General features: G+C 37.9%; 1 protein-coding gene across 2 annotated transcripts in view; it reads left to right on the top strand.

Annotated features, from left to right (window-relative positions):
* The window catches only part of USP6NL (USP6 N-terminal like), a 110,447-nt gene that overhangs the window by 62,991 nt on the left and 24,996 nt on the right, over nt 1-22,460 (top strand). For both annotated transcript variants that reach the window (XM_053977688.1, XM_053977689.1), the window contains exons 5-8: nt 7,223-7,262; nt 11,977-12,057; nt 20,084-20,191; nt 22,077-22,186. In XM_053977688.1, coding sequence (XP_053833663.1) covers nt 7,223-7,262; nt 11,977-12,057; nt 20,084-20,191; nt 22,077-22,186 — 339 coding nt within the window. The remainder of the gene's footprint in view (nt 1-7,222; nt 7,263-11,976; nt 12,058-20,083; nt 20,192-22,076; nt 22,187-22,460) is intronic.

Below are 22,460 nucleotides of genomic sequence, written 5' to 3' on the forward strand. Positions count from 1 at the left end.
TGTCACTTCAGCAATCCCCTGCAGATATAGAAGGAAATGAGGTGAATGCAATCCTGTAGATTGATGGCAAACACAAAAATATGCTGCAGGAAAATTCTGCCAACTAAGGACAAATAATGTGGTTTTTTGTTAACAGCTGCTGCTGCTTGATTTGAGTAGATCATCCAGTGTGTACTAGGAATTCATAAAGTACTTCCTTGTATAAAAAGAGCTATTAGGTAGCAGAACTGAAAAAAAATGATTGACTGTGTTAATATGGTTTAATTTAGACAACATTCATAAAGCGATATGAAATGGTTTTGAGTTACTGCTTAAGCTCTAAAACACAAGTATAAATTTTGTTTCATTTATTTCCTACTAAATTTAGCATTTCTAGAAGATGAAAGTAACTGAATGTAGAGTGTGTTTCACTGGCACAGGTTTAAAGGATGCTAAAAGGGGGCACAGTTTTTTAGAAGTGCAAAGATGCTGCTACTCTTGACCCAATGAAGGACCCACCAGAATGGGATTTGAGATCACTGTATTTGTATTTCAGTCAGGTCTAATAATGAAATCTTGTCTTTATTTCCTCAAAGAAGCAAGTGTAGATACATAATGCTTAGAACTTCAGTAGTGAACAAGTATATATTGCTGGAACAATACCATCTTAGGTAATTTATGTTCAAATATGCTTTGCATAGTGCATGAATTTTAATTCAGATGAAGCTGCCAACATGCAAACCATGGATCGCTGTTAATTTATGGTGTAAGTGATGTGCACAGGAAGGAACCTTCGAGCAGTACTGCAAAACAGGAGATATTGTTTAAGGAGAAAATCCTAGGTGTTTTAGATATTTATCAAATGCAAATTAGAAGCAAGGCATTCTCTTTCATTTGCCTTTTAGACTCTTGGGAATTTTAAGGTAGCTTAGGCTAATTTTTATCTTTCTATAAAAACTTGGTTCTGAGAAAACATTTTTAACCTCAGTGTTAATTTATGTGCAATTAAAGTGGCATCAAAAATCACTAGAAATGCTGATGTGCTCAGTTCAGCAGATTATAAATTTTCTTAAAGGTGTTCTGATTCCATGCTGGGGAAACTTTCAAGTTTTTGTATAGAACACACCTTTCCACTAAAAACAGAGGACAGCTCATATTTTTAGCATTTGGCAGTGAAAACACAGTTCTGTGTTTTTTGCTATGAATTTCGTGATAATTTTTCATATTGGCAATAAAAACTTAACAGCAAAGTCAACTTCTTTCAAGCAGCCAAGTACTTTACTAAAAAGTCACCATTTTGAGATTGAGTTGAATTTGATAAAACTTGAATTTTATTTTGTCTCATCTCTTACAGTTCACATTGCTTGAGACTTTCTGGACAGGAGCTACATGTTCATGGCACTGAGCTGTGCAAATTGGCAGCAACATCCACAGAAACCACAAATAATTGCAAATAAAAATCACAAAAGTGATTTTTAGTCAGAAAATCACATGTGGTCCAACCTTTTGCCAGCATTAAATTCTTTCTTGCAGCATGTTTCCTGATAATTATATTGTGGAATGTCACACTGGCTTATCCCATATGTTAATTAATTGCTTTGGCTTGCTTATGAATTTTAACAAAACTTCTGAAAGCTGTTTCTTAATCTGCTGTAGTCACTACCCCCATACTGTGCAGAGGTTGTTTGGTGAAAATTCCAAGTGAATGATTACAGTAGCAGAGCTCCAATTATGTTGAGAGACAGACTCAGTCAAAATTGTGAGTTTGTAAGTACATCGTGAGATAGAAAGAAGGAAGTGAGCCATAGAATTTTATCTGTGAAAAACAACAGCTTTCTTACCTTCTCCTTAATATTTTCAGAAATCTTTTCTGTATGCTATTGATTTTGAAAATAACACTTTTGCTTTAATTTCCTTTGAAAAACTGCAAGATTAAAGTACTGCTCATAGTCAGGATTCCTCTGCAAATTACCTTGAAGGTGTGATTCTGTTGCAAAGCACTGTTGTACATATCCATAATACCCCATATTGGCCTGACAGCTTTATGTGCCATGCATCAGACACTGAGGGGGAGGCAGACCTAATAGAACACCTTGTTAGTGTGTTTATTGCCGTAGAATTGGTTTCCCAGTGTGAATATACTCATTTTTTTGTGTCTAGTAAAGCCATGGATTCCTACAACTCACTCCTGACAAATCACACAATTTAAAGCTGTACCTATTTGGGAAGATTTACTTTTTCCTAATATGTCTGGATACTGTAATGGTGCAAGCCATTACTTCAGCAATCTGAGTTTCATATTGTAGAGCAAGACAACTCCATTTATACTAAAGCTCTTTGTGTTCAGACACATGTCGAGTGAATCCTTCCCTTCTCATACCTTACCTGTGCATGATCACTCTTACAAATTCATTTCACATCACTTTTGGTTTGGAGTTTTGTACCTTACTGATGTTTTTTGTGGATGTTTCCTCACAAATTTATTAATCATGAAGGTTTCAAAATGATACAAATTACTGTTCTTAAAAATTTTTAAAAATATTTCCTTCAAAATAAGTCTCCTGGGTAATAGCAAGTATGTTTTCCTCGTGGATCTAAACACTTAAAAGTGCGTCACAAATGACAAGCTGAATGCACAGCATTTGTTTCTTCATGATTAACTCAATGAGACCATGAAGATCAGTGTTCTGCAAGAAACTTCTCCCAGATTATATTGAAAATGTGACACCAGGTATGATTTTGAAATACTTTTCATTTAAAATGAAACTGTGTGCAATGGTACATGGTGATGCTATTGCACTTAGAGGAGAGTATGAGAAAATAACTGAGTAATAGTTTGAGAAAACCTTTTGCATAGGTACTGCTTTGCAGGCTTTGTGAGGATTAAACCTTTTTAATGTCTGTGTTACGCTGGGTTCAGTAATATATAAATATTGAATGTAATTGACTTTTTAATTAGATGACTTGTGTGTATCACAGTTATTCCCACAAATATTTCATGATAACAAGCCCCAGAGTTCTTCACAGTGCCCTGGCCAGTTCTGAAATAGAAATTGAGAGATAAAAATACAGCATACTAAAAGATTTTGAACATTACTGTTCTTCAGGCAATTAGGCATTGTAGTATTTCTGGTCTTATTGTGGTCAGTTTTTGCCACCTTTTTTTTTCCCCAATGAAAATTTTGTTGTCAGGCCATGTCCAACTTGTTACTGTGAAGTAATGAATTGATCCCCTGGAATTTGGAGTTCTGGGGTGACTGGTGTACCAAGGTTGATTATTGCTCCATTATCTTCCATCCTCAACTGAATCTGCAAAGGACAGAGGAGGCTTTACATGTCTTAAACTTAAGCCAAACCAGAAACAGGAAAATGCTGTGATTTGAGTCAGCAGGGAGCATACTTGGGATTCAAACAGAAATGCAGGAAAAGAATAAATGTGTTGAGTGTCTAATATAAGAAAGCCTTTCCTTGTGTTTGTACTGAACAAATACATCAAAGTGCTATTTAAAGATTACTGATTTAAACAGCAGTAGTGGGTAGGGGACTGTAAGCTTGTTAAGTCTTAGACTTTTCAATTTATTTCAACTACCACTCTTACTCAAGGAGGTTAATTACAACACGTGCTGTAATGGTCAGAACCATAGATCTGCATATTTAATGTTTTGAAGTGACAGATGATTATGCATTTGACATAATTTTTTAAAAAGTTTTCTTGAAACATTCATGAAAACCTGTGTTAGCCACTGTGATGGATTTAAAGATGTAAGATCCATTTATCTCTTAAAACATAATTAAAAAAAAAGGCACTTTCAGTCAGGTCTAATAAATGAAATCTTGTCTTTGATTTTAGAGACCTCACTAGAAGGTGGAAGTAGTTCAGACTGAAAGATAGGAGGATGGCTTTGGGCTGGTGCTGCAGATCACCACTAGTGAGCACCATGGGTAGAAATCCTAAGTTCCACTCAGACCTTGGAATCCACTATTTACTTTCTCCCTGTGAGATGTCTTTGAGGAACCTTGTAGTAGGGCGACCGTCAGGTACTGTACTGTAGTTGGGATTTGATCTTGCAGTGGTTTGCAGCTCCTAGCTTGGAGACAAGATCTTCAGCCCTTTCTCTTAGTGCTGTGACTGCAGAGCTGCTTGGCAGTGACAGGCAGAACCCTGAGCTGCTGTTGGGATCCCAGGTGGCTGCAGCTGGCAGCTCTTAAATTCATGGCAAGGCAAAGACCAGGTGTAGTGATTGTTAATTCCTGGCTCATCCAACAGCTGACTTTATCTATTCAGATTTTATTTGGTGGGGACAGCAGAGTGTTAAGGTCTCAGCAGAAACTGGATCTTATTTTCATGACTTCAGTTAAAAACATCCCTGTGACTCCTCTTTTGGATATCCAGGATTGTATGGTTCCAAGCTAATTATGTTCATCAGTTCTATTCTCTCTGGATCCCCTAAATAAATATTACTTCATCTATTAAAGGAAAACAGTCATCTTAGGGCAGGATATAGCTATATTTTGTTAATACTGTTCACTATTTCTATTTATTATTTGGTGAAGTATGCAGATAAAAACCATTGAGAAATGCAAGTTTAAATGGACTGGGAATGGCTGGAGGAGATTAATTTTTAAAAGAAATAATTAAGGGGTAACAATTAGATTGGCTTAGCTGGGGAAGGAAGGAAAAGATGCATCATTATAAAGAAAAACTAGAAGGTACAATAAAATAACAGATTCATAGACATTAATTGATTCTGTGTCTGATTTTACCGAATAAGAGAAAATCTCTAAGGTTTCTGCATAGAAAACACACTAAATGGAAATACATTTATTTAAAGTACCTTTAGGAGCTTTGAGAGAGTTTGTATGCCTGCACTGCCTTTCCTTCAGTCCTTGCAGGGTAGACTTTAATATTTACATATGTGAGTTTAGGGGCATAGCTGATGGCATTTTGTTAATGGAGAGGGAGATCTGCAGGAACTCCTGCAAGTCCAGTGAGTTTCTGAGCAGCCTCGGGCAATTCATTTGGCTTCTGTGCTGTTTGCCAGGTGCTCAGCAGCATCTTGAGGAATAAAAACACTAAAAACACGGGGCTGCCTTAATGTGCTGCTGTGGAATGTCAGTGTGACTCTGTGGTATTAGTGCAGAGCTGTGCAGCTCAAAAAAATAATGAGCGATCTGGGCATAAATTTGATGTTGGATTAATTTGGTGTCTGCTTCCCAGGACATGAGGGCAGCCTTTTCCTACTCAGGAGGTTCAGCCATGCCTTTTCTTTGTTCATTGATGATAACTTGCAAAATTAGCAGAGAGCAATTCCTTAATAAATCACTAGAACTCATTCTCCCTTTGTAAAAAATAATATTTGATTAATCTTTCATGTGATCAGGTTCCATGCCAGTGTGAGGAGAAGCTGTCAAGTGGTACCAGTTCAGCAGAGGAGCTGCTGTGGCCGCTGTGAGTCCGTGGGGATGCGGAGCTGGCAGATCCTTGCCTTGCAGGCTGCAGGCAGTGCTGGAGGAAAAAGAGTTTGTTGTGTGCCCAGCCAGCTGCTGGTGTGACCTTGTAGGGCTGGAAGAATGAGGCTGCTGTGGGAGACTCGTGGAGGGTAGGCAGGGCCTGCAACTGTCACTGAAGAATTGGAAATTTAAGTGATGTGAGAAGGCCTAGCAGTCTTTGTGCATCAAAGCTACAACCACCCCAAGCTGATTGTATCAAATAGAATTTTTTTTTCCCTTTTGCGTTTTCAGTTCACTTCAAATAAGCTGAATTTCTAGGTCATATTTGGCGTAGGAAGGGCCTGCTTTCAGCTGATATAGTTATGAGAGCATGCACAATACTATAATTTTGTTAACATTTACAAATAGCACTGACTAGAGGTTGTTTCTAGTGCATTAGATATTCATCAAGAGTTTTTTGATTATGTTGTTCAGCAAGAAAACTTTCATATATTTAAGTGCTTCTAAATGAATGAATGATGCTTTTTGCAATGCTGCTCAAAAGCAATAGTCTTGGGTTTAAAATTATTTTCTGAGCTGTGGACTGGAAACTTTGACTTGTGTATGGTCTCTGTGAAGGTGTTGATGGGAGCAAGTTTTTCCATTAGATGAAGTGGTTCAAATGTGTTTCTTCATTCTGTATTTCTTTATTCAAATATAACTTCTGAATCTGAAACAGCATCTTTTAAATGAAATGAGATTGAATACAATTTCAAGTGTTTTGCATCAGAGTATTCTTACACTGACTGCAGCCTTAACTTCTGTAGCCTTTGCCAAGGTCACCCTTGCACAGAGTGGATACAGGTCTAAAATACTGTGGTTAATAGCTTCTCTGTAGAAAGCTATAATGATGTGAGTATGAGGGTTTTTTCATAATACCAAGACTCAGTAGGAACTTTTAAAAATATTTCATGTGTTTCCTGTGTTTTAGCCCCTTTTAAACATGGTTTTGTTGGGTGTGTTATTTATCTGACCTCAAGAGCAGAAGGGAGTTGCTTGTTACAACTGAGCTGCTGTGTTTTCAGAAGCTGCAGGGGAAGGCAGGCTCTCTTGGTGTCAAGGTGGTCCAGTTACTTTTGAGAGGAAAAGCACAAATTTCTTTGCTAAGAAAAACAGAAGTCAGGGCCTCAAATGAAATGAAAGGAATGGGAAGTCTGAAGATATATCAGGTCAAAGGTTGCTCTTCAAGCTTTCAATTCCTAAGCTGCCTTTTTAGGCTTAGGGTAAGAAGTTAAAAGACTTTAATTTTTAGTATTAATTAGGTACCTAGTAACATAACAAATTTCTTTTTCTGCTATCTCCTGCTTGTTACTTAGAGTGAGATTTTTAGTTTTGAGAACGTGTGAGTTAACTCTCCTAAGTCAAGCAAAATCTCAGTGCCTTTCCTTGAGCACAGTAGTAAAGGAGGAAGCATTTTGTTTTTGTTGGTAAATCAGCTAACAACAGTATGGTCAAAGAAAAGAAAACAAATATCATTTGGGTTTCACTTCAGTAGTATAGCACAAAGTGCTTTTACAGAAGGAAAAAAAAAGTTTCCTTAAGTTATGTCATGTTTTTCTTAAGTTATGCAGCTACTTTGATTTGAAATCCTAGTTCTGTACTTAAAATTATTAGTTCTTCTTTACAGTTCAGAATTCTTGTTCACTTGTGACTACAAATTGCTGGTATAAGTGCTGACTTGTAAGAGCCTATACAGAAATGATTTTGTGCCAAGATCAACCAAGACTAATAAAAACTTTGTCTTTGTTTTCAGTCCAGAGGAGCTTCCTGTCCATGATGCGGTGATAGAAAAGGTAAGTCCACTGTCCTCCAGGTTTTACTAGTAAGTAAACATTTACAGATGTACAGCTTTTAAAAAAATAAATCACTGTGAGATGAGTTGATGAAGCATTTTAGTGATTTACATTTCCAAAGAAGCCCATTCTAAATCCCCTAAAAACTATCATCCCTGAGGCCACATTAACTCACCCACAGATCCCTGGGGGCCCGCTTGTTTTTACATTTGCTCCTATCAGTGAGGGTGACTATTCCTCTCCCATGATGTGGCCTAGTGAAGGAAATGGAGCTACTGAAGAGCTCACACCCAGCTCTGCCCTGAAAGAGTGAAAGCTGTGGTCCTGTGCCAGGAGCTGCCATCAGCTGTGCGGGGGGATGGATGATGTGATCGAGGTGGTGGCACTGACACCCAGGTGTGTGCTGCTGTCCTGAGGGGCATGGGCTGCTTTGCTGCTTTGGGAAATGGTGACAAATATCCTGCTGCCACCATGGTGTGGTGGCCTCCCTTGTAATGCTCAGTTGCTGAGCTGGGTGTATTTCAGGCGTGCAGGTCCTATTGGCAGCTGCTGTGGGTCCTGGTCCAAAAATCCTTCTGCTGCTAGAGGGTTCTGGAGAAATACTTTGACAACTGATGTGTTGGGGAAAATAATGGGAGATTGAATTTCTGCTTGTCTGGGCCTAGTTACTGTTGGTATTTCCCCTTGGTCAGTCAGATCTGTTGTTACCTCCAAGACCAAATCAAATCAGAAAACTCAAGATAAAGTATTTAAAGTTGTAAGTTTGTTATCCCTCTTGGTTGCACAAATCAGTAGAATACATGGAAAAAGGATGGAATGACTTATTTCAAGCCAGCTCAGCTCTTTAAGTGTTAAGAGCAGCAGTGCTTCTGAAAACTAATTATTTTGTGCTTCAATTATATACTGAAGCTAGTAAGAGATGCTTACTGTGAAAGAGTAGAACTTGTAAGTCTCTTTTGTTTTGCCTTGGTTCACGTATGGTTTTGCATACACAGCCTGAAATAGTTGCCATTTCCTGCCATGTTTCATTACATTTAATAACACAGTGAGTGTATGTATAATTTCATTTCCATCAGAAGGACACAGCGGGGGGCGGGGGGGGTGAGTCTCTGAGCAGAAATATTAGGCAGCTTGCAGCTACTGTAAGATGTGTTTTGAAGCTCTGATTCACTGTGGCTTTGTAGTTAGCCTTACATTATTTGAGGGAAATAGTGTCTCGGTTCTCTGTCCGAAATTGTGTTTGTGCTGTCTCAAAGTGTCAGCATAGAAACTGTATTCACGGAGTCAGTGTTAAATTGCAAGTCAAGTGTGTTTCAGTAATCACCCAGTGATGCTCCTGCATTAGACTCTTGGTTACACTCCTGATGGTATCCTGACCTCTGCTGGTCTGAGCTTTATCTGGCTCCTGTCAGCAGAGTTTGAATCTTTCAAATTTTCTAATACCATTCATAAGGATTACTGTGTTATGTTAATGTAGGCTGAGATTAAAAGCTTTCTGCACAATGTCTTTTGAAGTCACTCAGCAGAACTACTTATGCTTTCCTCTTGCCTTATGAATTTTTAAAAATATTCCTAACTCAAGTTTTCATATCATTTGCAACTTATGTAAAAGGTTGATATACTTGTGAATTTGGAATCTGTTCCTCAGATACAAAAACCCTTAGGCTGGGATTGCTGTGTGTGTATTTTTGTATGTGTATTTTTGGTCATAATACCTTTACATTAGCAGTAATAACTACTCATTTTGGTGCTTCATTACTTTGCTGCATATTTGATGCCTTAAATGCATCAAATCATTGTCCTACGTTATGAACTACTTAACCTCAAGATGGATCTTCTAGCACATCTCAGATAAAACAAGGGGAGGAAAGATTTTCTGAGGAGGAAAGGAGACAGAGATCTGACCTCAGGAAGTCTGGGGTCCATGTCTGACTCTGATTTTGAAGTTCTGTGAAATGTTTTGTAAGTAATTTTCAGTTAGGTTTTGTCATTGGTTTAGTTGATTATAAATTCTCTGGGGAGCAGTTCAGCAAGTTCTGGTTTTGTGGGAGGTTTCTGCTGAAGCATTGCTTTAAGCCTCAATCCCTGGCACATGTGCTCTCCAGGAAGGTGGAGTGCTGCACACGAGAGGGGTGCTTGGCACCTTCATGATTTTTGTGCTTTCACTCGTGCGTTGTTTACTGACATGAGAGTAGGAAAGCAGCTCTGCTTCAATTAGGGGTTCTGTTACTCCCAATGGCAAAAATGCTTCAAAGTGTAAAATGTACTCAGAAGACAGATAAATGGAATTTTTTTTCCTTTTTTTGGTGACAACTGCATGGAACTTGTCTGAAAGAGCAGTAGCAGCATCCCTCTGCTCTGCAATGAGCTGCCTCAGATCTGTCTGTGTTTTCAGTGTTGTACCTGTTAGACATAAAAGTGAACATAATTCAGACAGGGAAAGAAATAGCTAAAAGTTTTCAAGAACTGAACACAAAAATAATTGCTATTTTGACTACAGTAGCATCACTTGAGAATGGGTAAATTGACACAAAGACATAAAAGCTTTAACAAACATACACTTGAAATGAGCTTCTGGCTCAAAAGACCAAAAATCTTGAAAGCAGATCAAACATACAAACAAAAAGACTGTAGAAGCAGATAGGATTTTATTTTTCTTGCCAATTACATGAACAACCTGTTGAGGGCAGAGACCTTTCCTCACTTCCTCTTATTCCTGCAGGGTAAACTATGCCTAAAGAACAGCTGCTTTAAGAGATGTTGAAATGCTGATTCCTTAAAGGAGTTGCAAGTGTGAAGGAGAATCAGAAACAGTGTTGTGAGTCTTGGAAGCAATAGCTTTTCTAGCCTTCCCCTCTAAAAAGTCTTAAGAAATGTCTTTTTTAAAAAATGTAAAAGGCAGGTATTTGAGATATTGCCCAATACAGCCAGAACCTGAACAGGAATGTGGGCAGTTGATTGCAACATGAGTAGTTAGATAAGGTTGAAAGAGTAGAGGCACTTCTTTTCCCCATTACATTTTTATACTTGTGTCAGGCTTACAGAGTTTGAATTCAAACAAAAAAAACCCCTTGAAAATACAAACCAACTTATTTCCAGGGCATTTTGTGGACTTACCATAGTTGGGGTGGGCCTGAACTTCATCAAGTTATACTTCTGCTAATGCAAGACTTTGGGCTCCTGGATTAAAGAAGTTCAGGAAGTTAAAGAAGCCCATTTTATTGCACTGATAGCCAAGAAAGAATGCACAAATTCTGATGGGTAAAAACTAGAAGTAAAATTAGGATTCTATTGGGACAATAAGTAATAACTTTTTTAATGTTTCCCCCAACATTTTTGATGCAATTGACTTTATAAATACTTACTGAAAGTATTTATAACTTTTCAGTATCCTGCAGAGCTTTAAAATTAAACTTTTACATTGTTACGAGATTGAATCACTAACCATATGAATATCCTTCCTGTCTTTATTAATCCCTGGATTTGAAATTAGAGGTAGAGGGGCTGTCCTTTACAATAAAACTAAATACTTTTCCTACATTCAACTCTGAAGAGAAAGCAGTAGCCACACACATACATTTTTTTGCTTTAACCTTTCCAGTCTGGATCTTCTGCTCCAAAGCTTTATGAGAGAGTTGCAATAGTCTCATTAAAAACATGTAACAACACACAGTTAACTATTAACTTTGTGGTATAATCAGTGACACTTTGCAAACCGTAAAACTGAACTGTAAAAATAACTGCTAAAAGTCTTATCATTGCAGCTAACAAAACACACATTTTTGGTCATGTGGCACCAAAGTGCCTTGTAATTCTGTGGGCTAAGATGGCTGATTCCAAGTGCTTGTTTGGTTCCCAAATTCAAGAAGTTAATGGCAACTCTAGCAATATTTTCATAGACAGAAGGTCATTCTCTAAGGTAGTGGGGCTGTACTTGCTAGACTACTTGATGTAACTATTTATTTTGAGAAGATGGGGTTTATTTTGATTTGGATTCTCATTCTATCACCTTTTTACTGAAATATTCTTGTCAGTGATAAAATTTAAGCTAATAGATCTTCAGAAGAAATCCTTGATGTTAAGTTACAGGGTAATTCAGGTGAAAATGTGCCTGAATTCTTCAGGAGGAGAATTATGGCAAGGATTTCTAGCTTCTAATATCTAAAAATTAAAGCTTGTTCTCACTTCTGCTCCTGCGCTGTCACTCTTGCATGTATTTGTTATTGTTCATTTTTAACTTTGTGCCTTTTAAGAAAGGATGGTTTGTGTGATCACTTGCAAACAGAAGCTAATGATGTTCAGGGCAAGTCTGGGGAAAGAAGATAATTTCAGAAACAACTAACTTTTAAGTGGCTTGCAGCAGAAATAATTTGCCTGAAAACTGAGTATAAAAACAAATAGAAGTTTTGAGATTTTTTTTTTTAATAACTTGCCAAATATGTAAAAAAGAAATTTCTAGAAATCTTGTACTTAACCTCCTCTTATATAATACAATTTGTCTATAGTGCTGAAAATAAGAGTTTCTGCTTGGTTTTTGGTTGGCTGTTTTTTTGGATGTTTTAAATGAACTGATGTTACTCTTTGCCATTCTCAGATGACTGAATAAAAAATTAATAATGCTCTCTTAAACTTTTTCTTGTTCTTTAAAAAAAAACATAGTCAACTTTAAATGCATTTGTTTTGGAGATACTAAAAATTTCTAATTCCTTTTCAGCAAAAGAATCTTGAAATTGAAAGAACTACAAAATGGCTTAAGATGCTGAAAAGCTGGGAAAAATACAAGAATAGTGAAAAGGTAAATTTCTGCATGCTTTTGTCATTGGCTGTAATTTCAGAAAGAATGCATACCCTGAAATTAGATTGCCTGTGTTTGATATCTGAAAAAAACCCCAAACTCCACAATGAAAGAATAAGGTTTTTTGTTCTTCCAAAATGCAATAATACCTAATAATAACCCAATAGTGATTACCCAACAAAACTGGTGATCAAATGCAAGGAATTTGTGTTCAGTGTGTTCATGTGTGCAGAATAATCTGTGGACAGAGTGGGTCATGTTAGGTGTGCCATTAAGTGCTGATTGCTTTTACTTGCTTTAAAAGCTAGGTGGGGACTTCTTGTGAACAGTTTATTTGCTGGAATTGTGGTCTTGGTCATCTGAAAATTATGGAAGAATTTCAGCTGGAAAAAAAATTTGCTAGAGAGGCTGTATTCCCAGCACTGGGCTGTGGCAGGGTGTTTTCATAGCTGGTCTTGTGGCTGTTTGGTGGATAATGCACAGAATGTCAAATTCAGATTCCTTCTTCTCTTCAACACATTTTAAGACTTGTGTTAAGCTGTCTTAACACAAGACAGCTTAACACAAGCTGTCTTTGCATTTTCTGTTGGGTCTTCTGTTGGTATAGCTCAGAATCTAGAAAGTCCATTTTTCTTAAAATATGATGTGAATGCATGAAAAATAATTACTTGTTCCCAAAGTTTTTCTTATAATCCTGCTTTTTGCCCTGCCATTTTCTCTGGGAGAAGAAATTAGGGGGTCTTAACTGTTGTGACTTTGTTTATTTGTTTTGTTAATGTAGCAGTAAGGAGATTTTAAGATCAAATATATTCCCAAGTCAAAGGGACAATAAAAAACCTCAATAACAGCTGCTTTGTTTGCAAAGAGAATGTTAAATATGACCTTTCAGGTAACACAATAATCATGTGTCATCTAAGCACCAGTGGCTGTGCTCTTCAGCCACTGGTGACATCAGTCCACGAGACACTGACTTAAATAAATAATCCTCTCTTCACCAGGCATGCAGAAGGTCTGGCAGATCAGCTGAGCAGAAAGAGTTTCAGTTCATGTAACAAATTATAGGCTGAACTATAAATAGGGGCTGGAATAATTCAATATGTTCATAAAGGGATGAACTTCACTTGAGGCTAGGAAAAATTTTCACTCATTGTGGAACTCTAGTGAAGCACATGAGGTTTAAAAAACAAGGGTGTTTCCCTTATTCTATCTCACATTTTATGTGCTAAGTGAACCAGAAGATACAGAATAAAGAATCAGCTGCCTCCTCCTTCAGAGCATCCAGTTGAAAGCCAGACATTACTTGTCACTGCTCTTTATGGAAAGTCTGGCCATGTTCTCAGAGCTGTGCAAAACTCACAATTAAAGGCAGCTTTTATCTGTAAGTGTGTTGGAAGAATGCACCAGCTTTCCAAGCTCACATTCTTGAAGCATGGAAGGAGTAGTTGCAGGAACAGTTCCTGAATCTTATTTTCTGTCTTCACTTGACTGGATAAAGTGGTTAATGTTAGAGGAACAAATTGCTAAAGAAAATGAACAGTCTGTGTGTTACAAGACTCACATCACCTGACACTGCCATGGTTTCTGTGCAGTCAGGCTGCTCCTGAAATGAGTGTTCTTTAGAAACAGCACTGAAGGGAACATAGCAGCAGCAACAACAGTAACAATGTTATAGGATTATAGACTATAATTGGCTTGTTTTTGGAAAATGGCACATTTGAGACATGACTGTGCTATTAAGTAGGTAGGAAGGGAGACTCAGAGAAAGTGATGGTCCCAGGTATACAGCAGGTATTTACAAAATACAGGGCTTTGGACAGCCTGTTTGTGATGGGCCTTTATAATATACAGCAAAGAGAGCTTTGCCTTGAAGGAATCTGTTCATTCTGTACACATACTGTAGATGAATCCATATATTTGATTCTGTTATCCCAAACTGTCATACGCTTAATTGCAAACTCCAGTTTTCATTCAATACTCTTGCAGAGCTGCCTATAGGCTGCTGGTTTTTTTTTTTTTCCTGTCATAGCTTCCCAAAGAAAATTAAGGAGAAAATATTAACACAGTGGTGGGTGGGTGTGTGCATTTGAGATGCTTCACTTCACATCTTCTCCTGATTTTGACTGCTGAAGAATATATATACAAGAATATATATATATAAAAGAAATGGATGAGGCATCTGGAAACTCCGCAGTGTTTTCCCATTAGAACTCTTGTGCTAAACCTTGTAAAAAAGATGAGTTGGGGAACAGAGATTAGGAATGTATGCCGATGAGGAACTGGAAAAAGATGGAAGAATTGTCATATTGAGACCAGAACTGTGCCAGGCTTTACCATATTTGGGTAATAGTTCAGAGGTAGTGAAGTATGATGTAATAAAGTGAGCCCATGTACAGCTCCATAACAGTGTAGAATCACAGAATCATGGAATGGCCTGGCGTGGAAGGGACCTTATTGATCACTGAGTTCCAGCCCCCTGCCATGGGCAGGGCCACCTTCCACTAGACCACCTTCCTCAGAGCCCCATCCAACCTGGCCTTGGATACTTGCTGGGATGGGGCAGCCATAGCTTCTCTGGGAACCTGTGCCATGGTCTCACCACCCTCACAGAGAAGAATTTCTTCCTTATGTAGGAGGTTTTCTTGTTGCCTTTATATCCTTGGCCACATTTGATCTCACCAGGGCTTCAGCTCTCTTAACTAATCCCTGGCTACTTGAATGGTGTATTCCTCCAAAATGTCTGTCCTTGCTTCCCCCCATGGGCTTCCTTTTTCTGTTTGAGATTGTCCAGGCACTCCTGTTCATTCATAAAGGCCTCCTGGTGCTTTTGTCTGACTTGCTCTGTGTGTATAAAACTCCTTGATTCCTGTGTGGTTATTTAGGCATCTCTTTCACTGGAGTTTTCATGGTTCTTAGAGATAACACTCTGAAGTGTGTAACTGCCCTTGTGTCTTTGCTTGATTGATATTTGTCAAAATAAAGCTTTCATCTCCCCATCAGTCATTTCTTATGCAGGAAGTGTCACAGAGCAGCAAAGTTTGTGTTTCAGCGTGGTCCTTCTCTAGTTTGTGCTTTTATTTCCTATTTGTATTCTACTGCTTAGTAGTTCAGGGTACAATCAACCACCCACAGATAGTAAATCCTTCCTGGCTTAGTATGATCATAACTTTCAGGAAAGATTAAATAAAACTGTTATATGTTGTATTCCCATTTGAGTATTTCCACCAAAGTATTTCTGTCTTTCCCTGTCTGCCTTCATCTATCTGTGATTGAAGTTGCCTAAATTGAAGGGGAAAGGAAGAAGAGAAACAATCAGGGTAGCTGCCATTTCCAGCTGTTCTGGCATTCACACACAGTATAATAATCAAGTCTCCAGTTCGTTTGGAGTCTGAACACAGAGCTTTAATGAAGAACCCTCTTTGCGTTCCTGAGATTGTTGAATGAGATGGAGCAACTTTTCTATTTGCACTTTTTTTTCCTTTTGTGCAACCCACAGAAGCTGAAGAACCTCTAAAGGCAGCAGCCTTTATAAATATATTTTCTTTTCATTATAAATATACTTTCTTGTGAGACTTCAGATTTTAATTCTTATGCTTCTCATCACGGATTCTTTTTGAGGTGGCAGAGTCCCTTTGCTACTTGTGCAGCTCTGCCTGACAGCTGAGAAAGTTTTATTTTCAAGAAAACCAACTTTATATCTTGCAGGAGCAATGATGCCAGTTGCCACTCTTCAGGCCAGTGCTGTGTGACAGTGGCCTCATTTCTCTTTCCAGAAACCAGTTTGTGAGCTGGAGAGATGGGGGCCAGGCAAGGAAGGGGAGGTTGTATGTTTTCCAGGTGTTTTTGCATGTTGGACACGATGGCCTTCATTGAGATCATAGCTAAATTTTCTTTGTGTCCTCTTACTTTATAAGGGTTTTAGTTCATTCTGTATATCCAATGTATTTATTTGTCCAATTTGTTTTTGCATGAGAAGCTCCTTTAAATTCCCAGGTGATAAGGCCTCATTTCATGTTTCTCCTACCTACTTCAGGATCAACCATCTTATTAATAATTGCAAGAGTTTGACTGCCCTCCTTGGCTGAATATCAGCTTAGATGTGCTACAGAACTTGTGAAAACCTGTATTTTCATGTATCCTGTGTTCATATGTATTGAGGATCACTTTCTTTTTTCTATGTCCTGTGCTGATGGAAACATCCCAGATCCATAACCCCATTCTTTAAATGATAAATGTTTTCATAGCTGTGTCTTCTTATCTGAACTCTGAGTTACGTATTTGTGCTTTATTTTGAGCGATTATCTTAAGAAAGCCTTAATCTGCACAAATTATTTAAAATTACTCAGTATTTCACCTTCCCAGAAGCAGAATAAAAAAATAACTTCCTGAATTTTCTACTTTCTGTTTAATTATTAATTTGGAGAGAGCAGAAAAGTAGATGAGAGCTCTGCAAGTATATAGATACAAGCAACATTTCTCAGCAGATTTTTTTACCTGGTATTACATAAGGACATAAAAGACAGCAGAGGGCACTAGCATGGTGCTTATGGTAAAGACATTCAGTTAGCTAATAATCAGTGTGCTCATTTATATTTTCTTTAACTGCTTGGGGACTGAATGATTATCAGAAATGAATTTTGCAGTGAAGTGTGTGTGAGTTCCCCCATGCCCCAAGATGCAGCACAGCTGTGTCATTTTTGCAAAACTGCAGCGTTGCCCAGGGTCACAGAAAGGTTGGGGTTGGAAGGGGCCTCTGGAGGTCACCTGGTTCTGCACCTGCTCGAGCAGGGCCACTTCCAGCTGCCCAGGACCATGTCATGATGGCTTTTGAGATTTCCAAGGTTGGAGACATGACAACCTGACTGGGTGACCTGTGCCAGTGCTCTGTGACCCTCACAGTGAAAAAATGTTTCTTGATGTTCAAAGGGAATCTCCAGTGTTTCAGTTTGTGCCCATTGCCTCTGGTTATGTGACTGGGCACCACTGAACAGAGCCTGGCTCTGTCCTTTTTGCACTCTCCCTTCAGGGTGGTGCTACAGACAAATTGATAAGATCCCCCTGAGCCTTCTTTGCTCCTGGCTAAACAGTCCCAGCCCTCTCAGCCTTTCCTCATAGCAGGGGTGGTCAAGTCTCATTATCTCTGTAGCCCTTTGCAATGTGTCCATGGCTGTCTTATGTTGAGAATTGGACCCATTGTGCTCAGCAGAGGGAAAGGATCCCCTCCATCAACCTGCTGGGAATATTTTGTCTGGTGCAGCCCAGGATACCACTGATCATCTTTGCTTCAAGGCCACTGCCCTGGCTCCAGCTCAACTTGTTGTCCACCAGGACTCCCAGGTCCTATTCTTCTGAGCAGTTTTCTGGCTGGTGACCCATGGAATGTTCTGGTGCCTGGGGCTGTTCCTTCCCAGGTGCAGGACTTTGCACCTCTCCTTGTTGAGCTCTGTGAGGTTTCTGGCAGCCCATTCTCCAGTTTGTTAACATCACTCTGGATGGCAGCACAGCCCTCTTGGTGTATCAGCCACTCCTCTCAATTTTCCATTGGATATGAATTTTTTCATGCTCGTTTCCATGTTCTTGTTTGTGTACTGGAGCCCATGCCATGACTAAGTGACACTTCTCTCTTCTGTATCAGATGGTGAAAGTCTTTGGTCTTGTGTTCTGCTGAGTCTGTAGGCAGGATCTGGTAAAGACTTGGCATGACTGAGAGCTTTTTCTCTGCCTCAATAAAAGAATAGATGGAACAGCAGAGTCAGTTGAACACAGATCTAAAATGGTTTGCAGGAAGCTGTGAATGTTATTTGGGTTTATTCTGTCAGGCAGTGCAACAATTCAGAACTTAGCTACTAAAAATGCTTGCTTTCCTCCTGTTTTTTTTTTTTTTTTTTTCCTGAGAAAAGTGCTTCCACAGTTCTCTCTCTCAGTTTTTACTTACTGCTTTAAGGGCTCTTATAGCATTTGGCTGTTTCAATCTAGGCAGTGCAGAAGATGGGAAAATTGTAAATGCCATGGATTCCTCTGAAACTAGAGATTCTTCTCCTTCAGTTTTATTTTCCAAAAAAACTCTCAACAACTCCACAATTTGGATGGATGGTTTGAATTGTTTTAATTCTGTTTGGATAAGAAGCTATTATTATAAAGGCTTTTTTCTGGCCTTTTATTTTTTAATATATTTCTGGCCTTTTCCCAAAATATTAATTTATACAACAGTAGTCTTGAGAATGTATTCTTCAACAAGTTGTCTTCATTAATAACCTTTTGTTCTTGGAGACATTTGAAAATGAGTTAAAAAATTATAGTTAGTTAACAAAAATGTTTGTTGTGAAGGTACTCTGTCGCTGGACATGGGTCTGAGGAATAAAACTACCTGTCACTGAGGACATAAATCACTGCATTTTTTCCCCATAGTTTTCTTCCAAATTTCCAGAAAAGATGCTGCAAATTTGGCTCATTCTGCTTTCCAGTAGACAGGCTAATCTCTTCCTAGGACGACTTCACTGTAGTTGCAGGTGTTTGACTTTCAAAAGAGTAAATTTTCTTCTCTCCTATTAAGCAGATACCCTTGTGTCTGGGTTGATACACACTGAAGTCCTGTGTAACCTGAGCTCAGGGTATCCATCTGTAGAGAAAGCTGCTTTGGAGCTCTACATGTTGTTCTTCATCTTTACAGGAGAAGCTCTACTGGCACTGCTGTGCTCACACTGCAAGTGTTGGTGCTTTAGCATTCTTTGTATTAATGCAGCAAAGTTTGCTTTATGAAGCACAACTTTTTTTTTTTTTTTTTTTTTGTGGGCAGCCTCCAGGATAGCTGTTGTATCTTACACAAGTTTATGCTTTTCATTTGAAAAAGGAACAAGGGAAGAAACTCAAAACCTTGTGCAAGAGTTACAGATTCTGCAATCCAGACACAAATCCTTGCTGGCATTAAAGACACCTTTAAAGAGCTGATATATTCCAAATGGCAGGAGGTTTGGAAATATACTGCAGCGAGGGGTTCATTAATTTCCCAAAACTGGAGATGTGAAATACGTGAAAAGAAAAACAATCCTGTCTTTGAAGAGGACATTGCTTTTAAAATATTTATTGCTTCAAACATAACTTTTATAAAAATATTTAAAGGAAGTGGTAGCTTTGTCAACTGAAATTTTTAAGGTCTAACTTCATTGTAGGATAAACATGAAGAAAAAATTGGAGAGCAGTTGTGTGTGATTTGTTCTCTTTTAAACCTAATTGTCTCCCTGTGTAGTCATTAAAATAAGGGTAAAAACATAACTTCAGAAAGGTTAATTTTCTGTGTCAGAGTTGTCTTTTCCTTGTCTTAGATATGTCTTCTAATGATGATAACACCTTTTTTGTGTTCTTTTGTTGGTTTTTTGCAAATGTTCTAATATGTATGTAGGAGATTGATTATTAGTTTAGAAATAGAATGTGAAATCTATTAGCTTTAGAAATGGCACATTCTGATTTTTTGTGATCTCACAAAAGGCTTGTTTCCTTGCATACATAGATTTGAGCATACTGTCGCAGTTTTAGAAGAATTCAAAAATTAGTTCTGCTTTTGGGTTTTTACTGATAATTTTTAAGGCTTTGTGATTTTGCTGCTTGCTTTTTTGCTATTTCTATTTATAGACTAATTACAGTGAGTTATTTGTGGTTTATCCTGAAATAGTGATGCTAAGAATCTGATTTTTGGGATTTAAATTACAAAATTTGCTGAGCAAAGGTGATCTGATTTTGAAAAACCTTCCTACATGCAAAAGTCCTGGCTTGAAAACATCACCTGGGATGGTTTGGCCTATGTATCTATTTTGTCCCTGTGCTTCTGGATTCTGTCAAGAGGTCCCAAATGGCACTGCTGGACACGTTGTTCAAAACACATTGGAACATTTTGTCCCCAGCAGGTCATACTTTTCCTATGGTGCTTGGTGTAATTCCATTTTGCTCTTCAGCATGTTGTGCATCACTATTCCTTTTATTCAGAGTTTTGTAAATTTTGCTGCATTTTTTGCCTTCTTTTATTTTTTTTCAGTTTCATAGGAGAATTTATAAAGGGATCCCACTGCAGTTGAGAGGGCAAGTCTGGTCTTTGTTGCTTGATGTTCCGAAGATGAAAGAAGAAATGAAAGACTTTTATAATGTGAGTTTGTAGAATTTCTACTTAATATTAATTTTAAAATATCAGATACTAAAGCTGCAGGCTTTGTTAAGCCTTTGTTGTTATGCAATGTTAAAAAATAAATTAGAAATTACATTGCAATCTATTGCTTATTTTAGCTAGGAAAAAGGCTATGTATTCAAAAGCTGAGCTGAGTCTGAGTAGATGAGGATTGTTATGAAAGAAGATGGGTGTTGGTATTGATGTTACCTAAATTTTGGTGTCTGTTACCTTCTTCATATTTCTTGCTCTTTAGTCTAACAGACTGCTTTTCCTGACTGTTATATTTTAAGTTCCTCAATAAGACTAGTAGGAGATCCAAAGGAGGTAAAACAGATTATGTTGAATTATGTAGTTGTGAGAAAGAATGCCAAGTAAAATTAGAAGCATTTAAAAATAGGTGAAATAATCTTCAGGAATTATTAATGTCATCTAATGCTTAATGCAAAACAAAGAAATGTTTGTAATTCAGATACAGAAGTAGAAGGAGTTTCTCCTATCATTATCTGATTTGTGATATACTCATCTTGCTGCTCTTTATTTTCCTATTTCCTGAAGTGATATTAACACTGCTCACTGCCAGTATCACTTATAAACTCCACACCTTAAAGTCAGAAGGATAATACATGTTTATTGCAGGTCAAATAGCTTTTTTTCAGTTTTCTTTGCAGGGGAAATTCCAGTTCTTAACCTTCTGTCCTTCCTGTTTCTCAAACTTTTGGTACCTTTCTGTTCTCTCACATGTGAAACTGCCATGATTGCAAGGGCTTAGGGTGTTTCTCTTCCTATAGTCCATCAAATCATAGGTGTTTAAAACTAGAAATTTTCCTTTTGCTGCTCTTATGTCTGTCTAGGGGACAAATCATTCTGGGTGTTCAGTTTTAAATTGTACTGAAAGGTGCACATAGCTGAGATGTGGTTAGTGTTGTGTTAGTTCGATGACTTACAAGTAATTCCTCATGTGCCTAAAGCTTCTGGTTGTGTTCAACAGACTTGATGCATGATACTGTTCCCTCTTTGATCCCTTTGTTGTTATCATTTTTGACTTTACTCTTGTTTGCTTGCAACCAGAGTCTGTAGAGTTTTGCCTTTTGATTGTCTGTGGTATTCTCTAATAGTCAGATGTAATGTTTTAAAAATGCCATATTGAATCCAGGGTCTTGTAAACTCAACTTTTATGGACAGAAGTGAGAATAAATGAATGAGAGTCAAGAGAAAATTATTGTAAGTGCAAAAAATAAGGTGTCAGTCTAAACGTGTGTAGGTTTCATAAGTATTCAATTACAAAAATGGATTTAATTATAAAACACTAAAGCAAGTGCTAAAGTAGACATATTCTACAACTAAATTAACTTAGAACAGAAAGACAGAGGAAATTACTAGAGAAATGTCCATTATCTATATTTAGATAATAACTGGCAGCTATGTAGCTGTTACTTCTGCTCGAGAAAGAGACAGGAAAAGTATGAAAACCACACTAAATCATTTGCTTAAAGTCTAGTCTAGAGCATTTGCGTCTCAGGTTCTTGTTCCTGAGTAGCAAAATTAATTCTTTCTCTAGTATTGTGACTGCCTCAGAAATGGCAATAAGAACTTTAAAATGCTGAAACAGCCTTAGATATGGGTAGTGAATGATGTGTCCAAAAAATGTCTATTATGGGATTGGTCTTTCTACATCTTTACTCTGTGGCTGTTTCTGAGGCATAGAATTTGTACATATCTATGCTTATTTTGGAAGTTAAAACTGTTAATCTTGTGAGTTGCTATTTTGCATTTTTTTAAATCACGTGATGGCAATTAATTCAACACAGCTGTACAGTCAGGCAGGTTTCTCCTCATTTCTGCTCATTCTGTTTTTTACTCCCAGAAACTGAAGTGTCAAGCACGAGGGTCTTCGCCAGATATTCGGCAAATTGACCTCGATGTGAACCGCACGTACCGAGACAACATCATGTTCCGGGACAGATACGGTGTGAAGTAAGTAAACTTCCATCTCCCCAGAGATTTTAGCCTTCCTTTGGGTTTTGTATTCTTCTCCCATTATCTAATTCAGAACCAAATAAAGCGGTATTTTTGTATGTGAGCATCTAATTATTTACAACTATAGGCCATAGTGCTTTTGGATTTCTTCAAAATGTTTAGCTTCGTTATTTTTTTGCTGCCACTAAAGGAGGAATATTAGGCAGCTGTCATCTTTAAAAATGCTTAATAGTGAAAAAAGTGGGGATACAAACATCAGTATTGTTGCTCA

The sequence above is a fragment of the Vidua macroura genome, chromosome 5 (genome assembly GCF_024509145.1).
Source record: "Vidua macroura isolate BioBank_ID:100142 chromosome 5, ASM2450914v1, whole genome shotgun sequence".
NCBI classification, from domain to species: domain Eukaryota; kingdom Metazoa; phylum Chordata; class Aves; order Passeriformes; family Viduidae; genus Vidua; species Vidua macroura.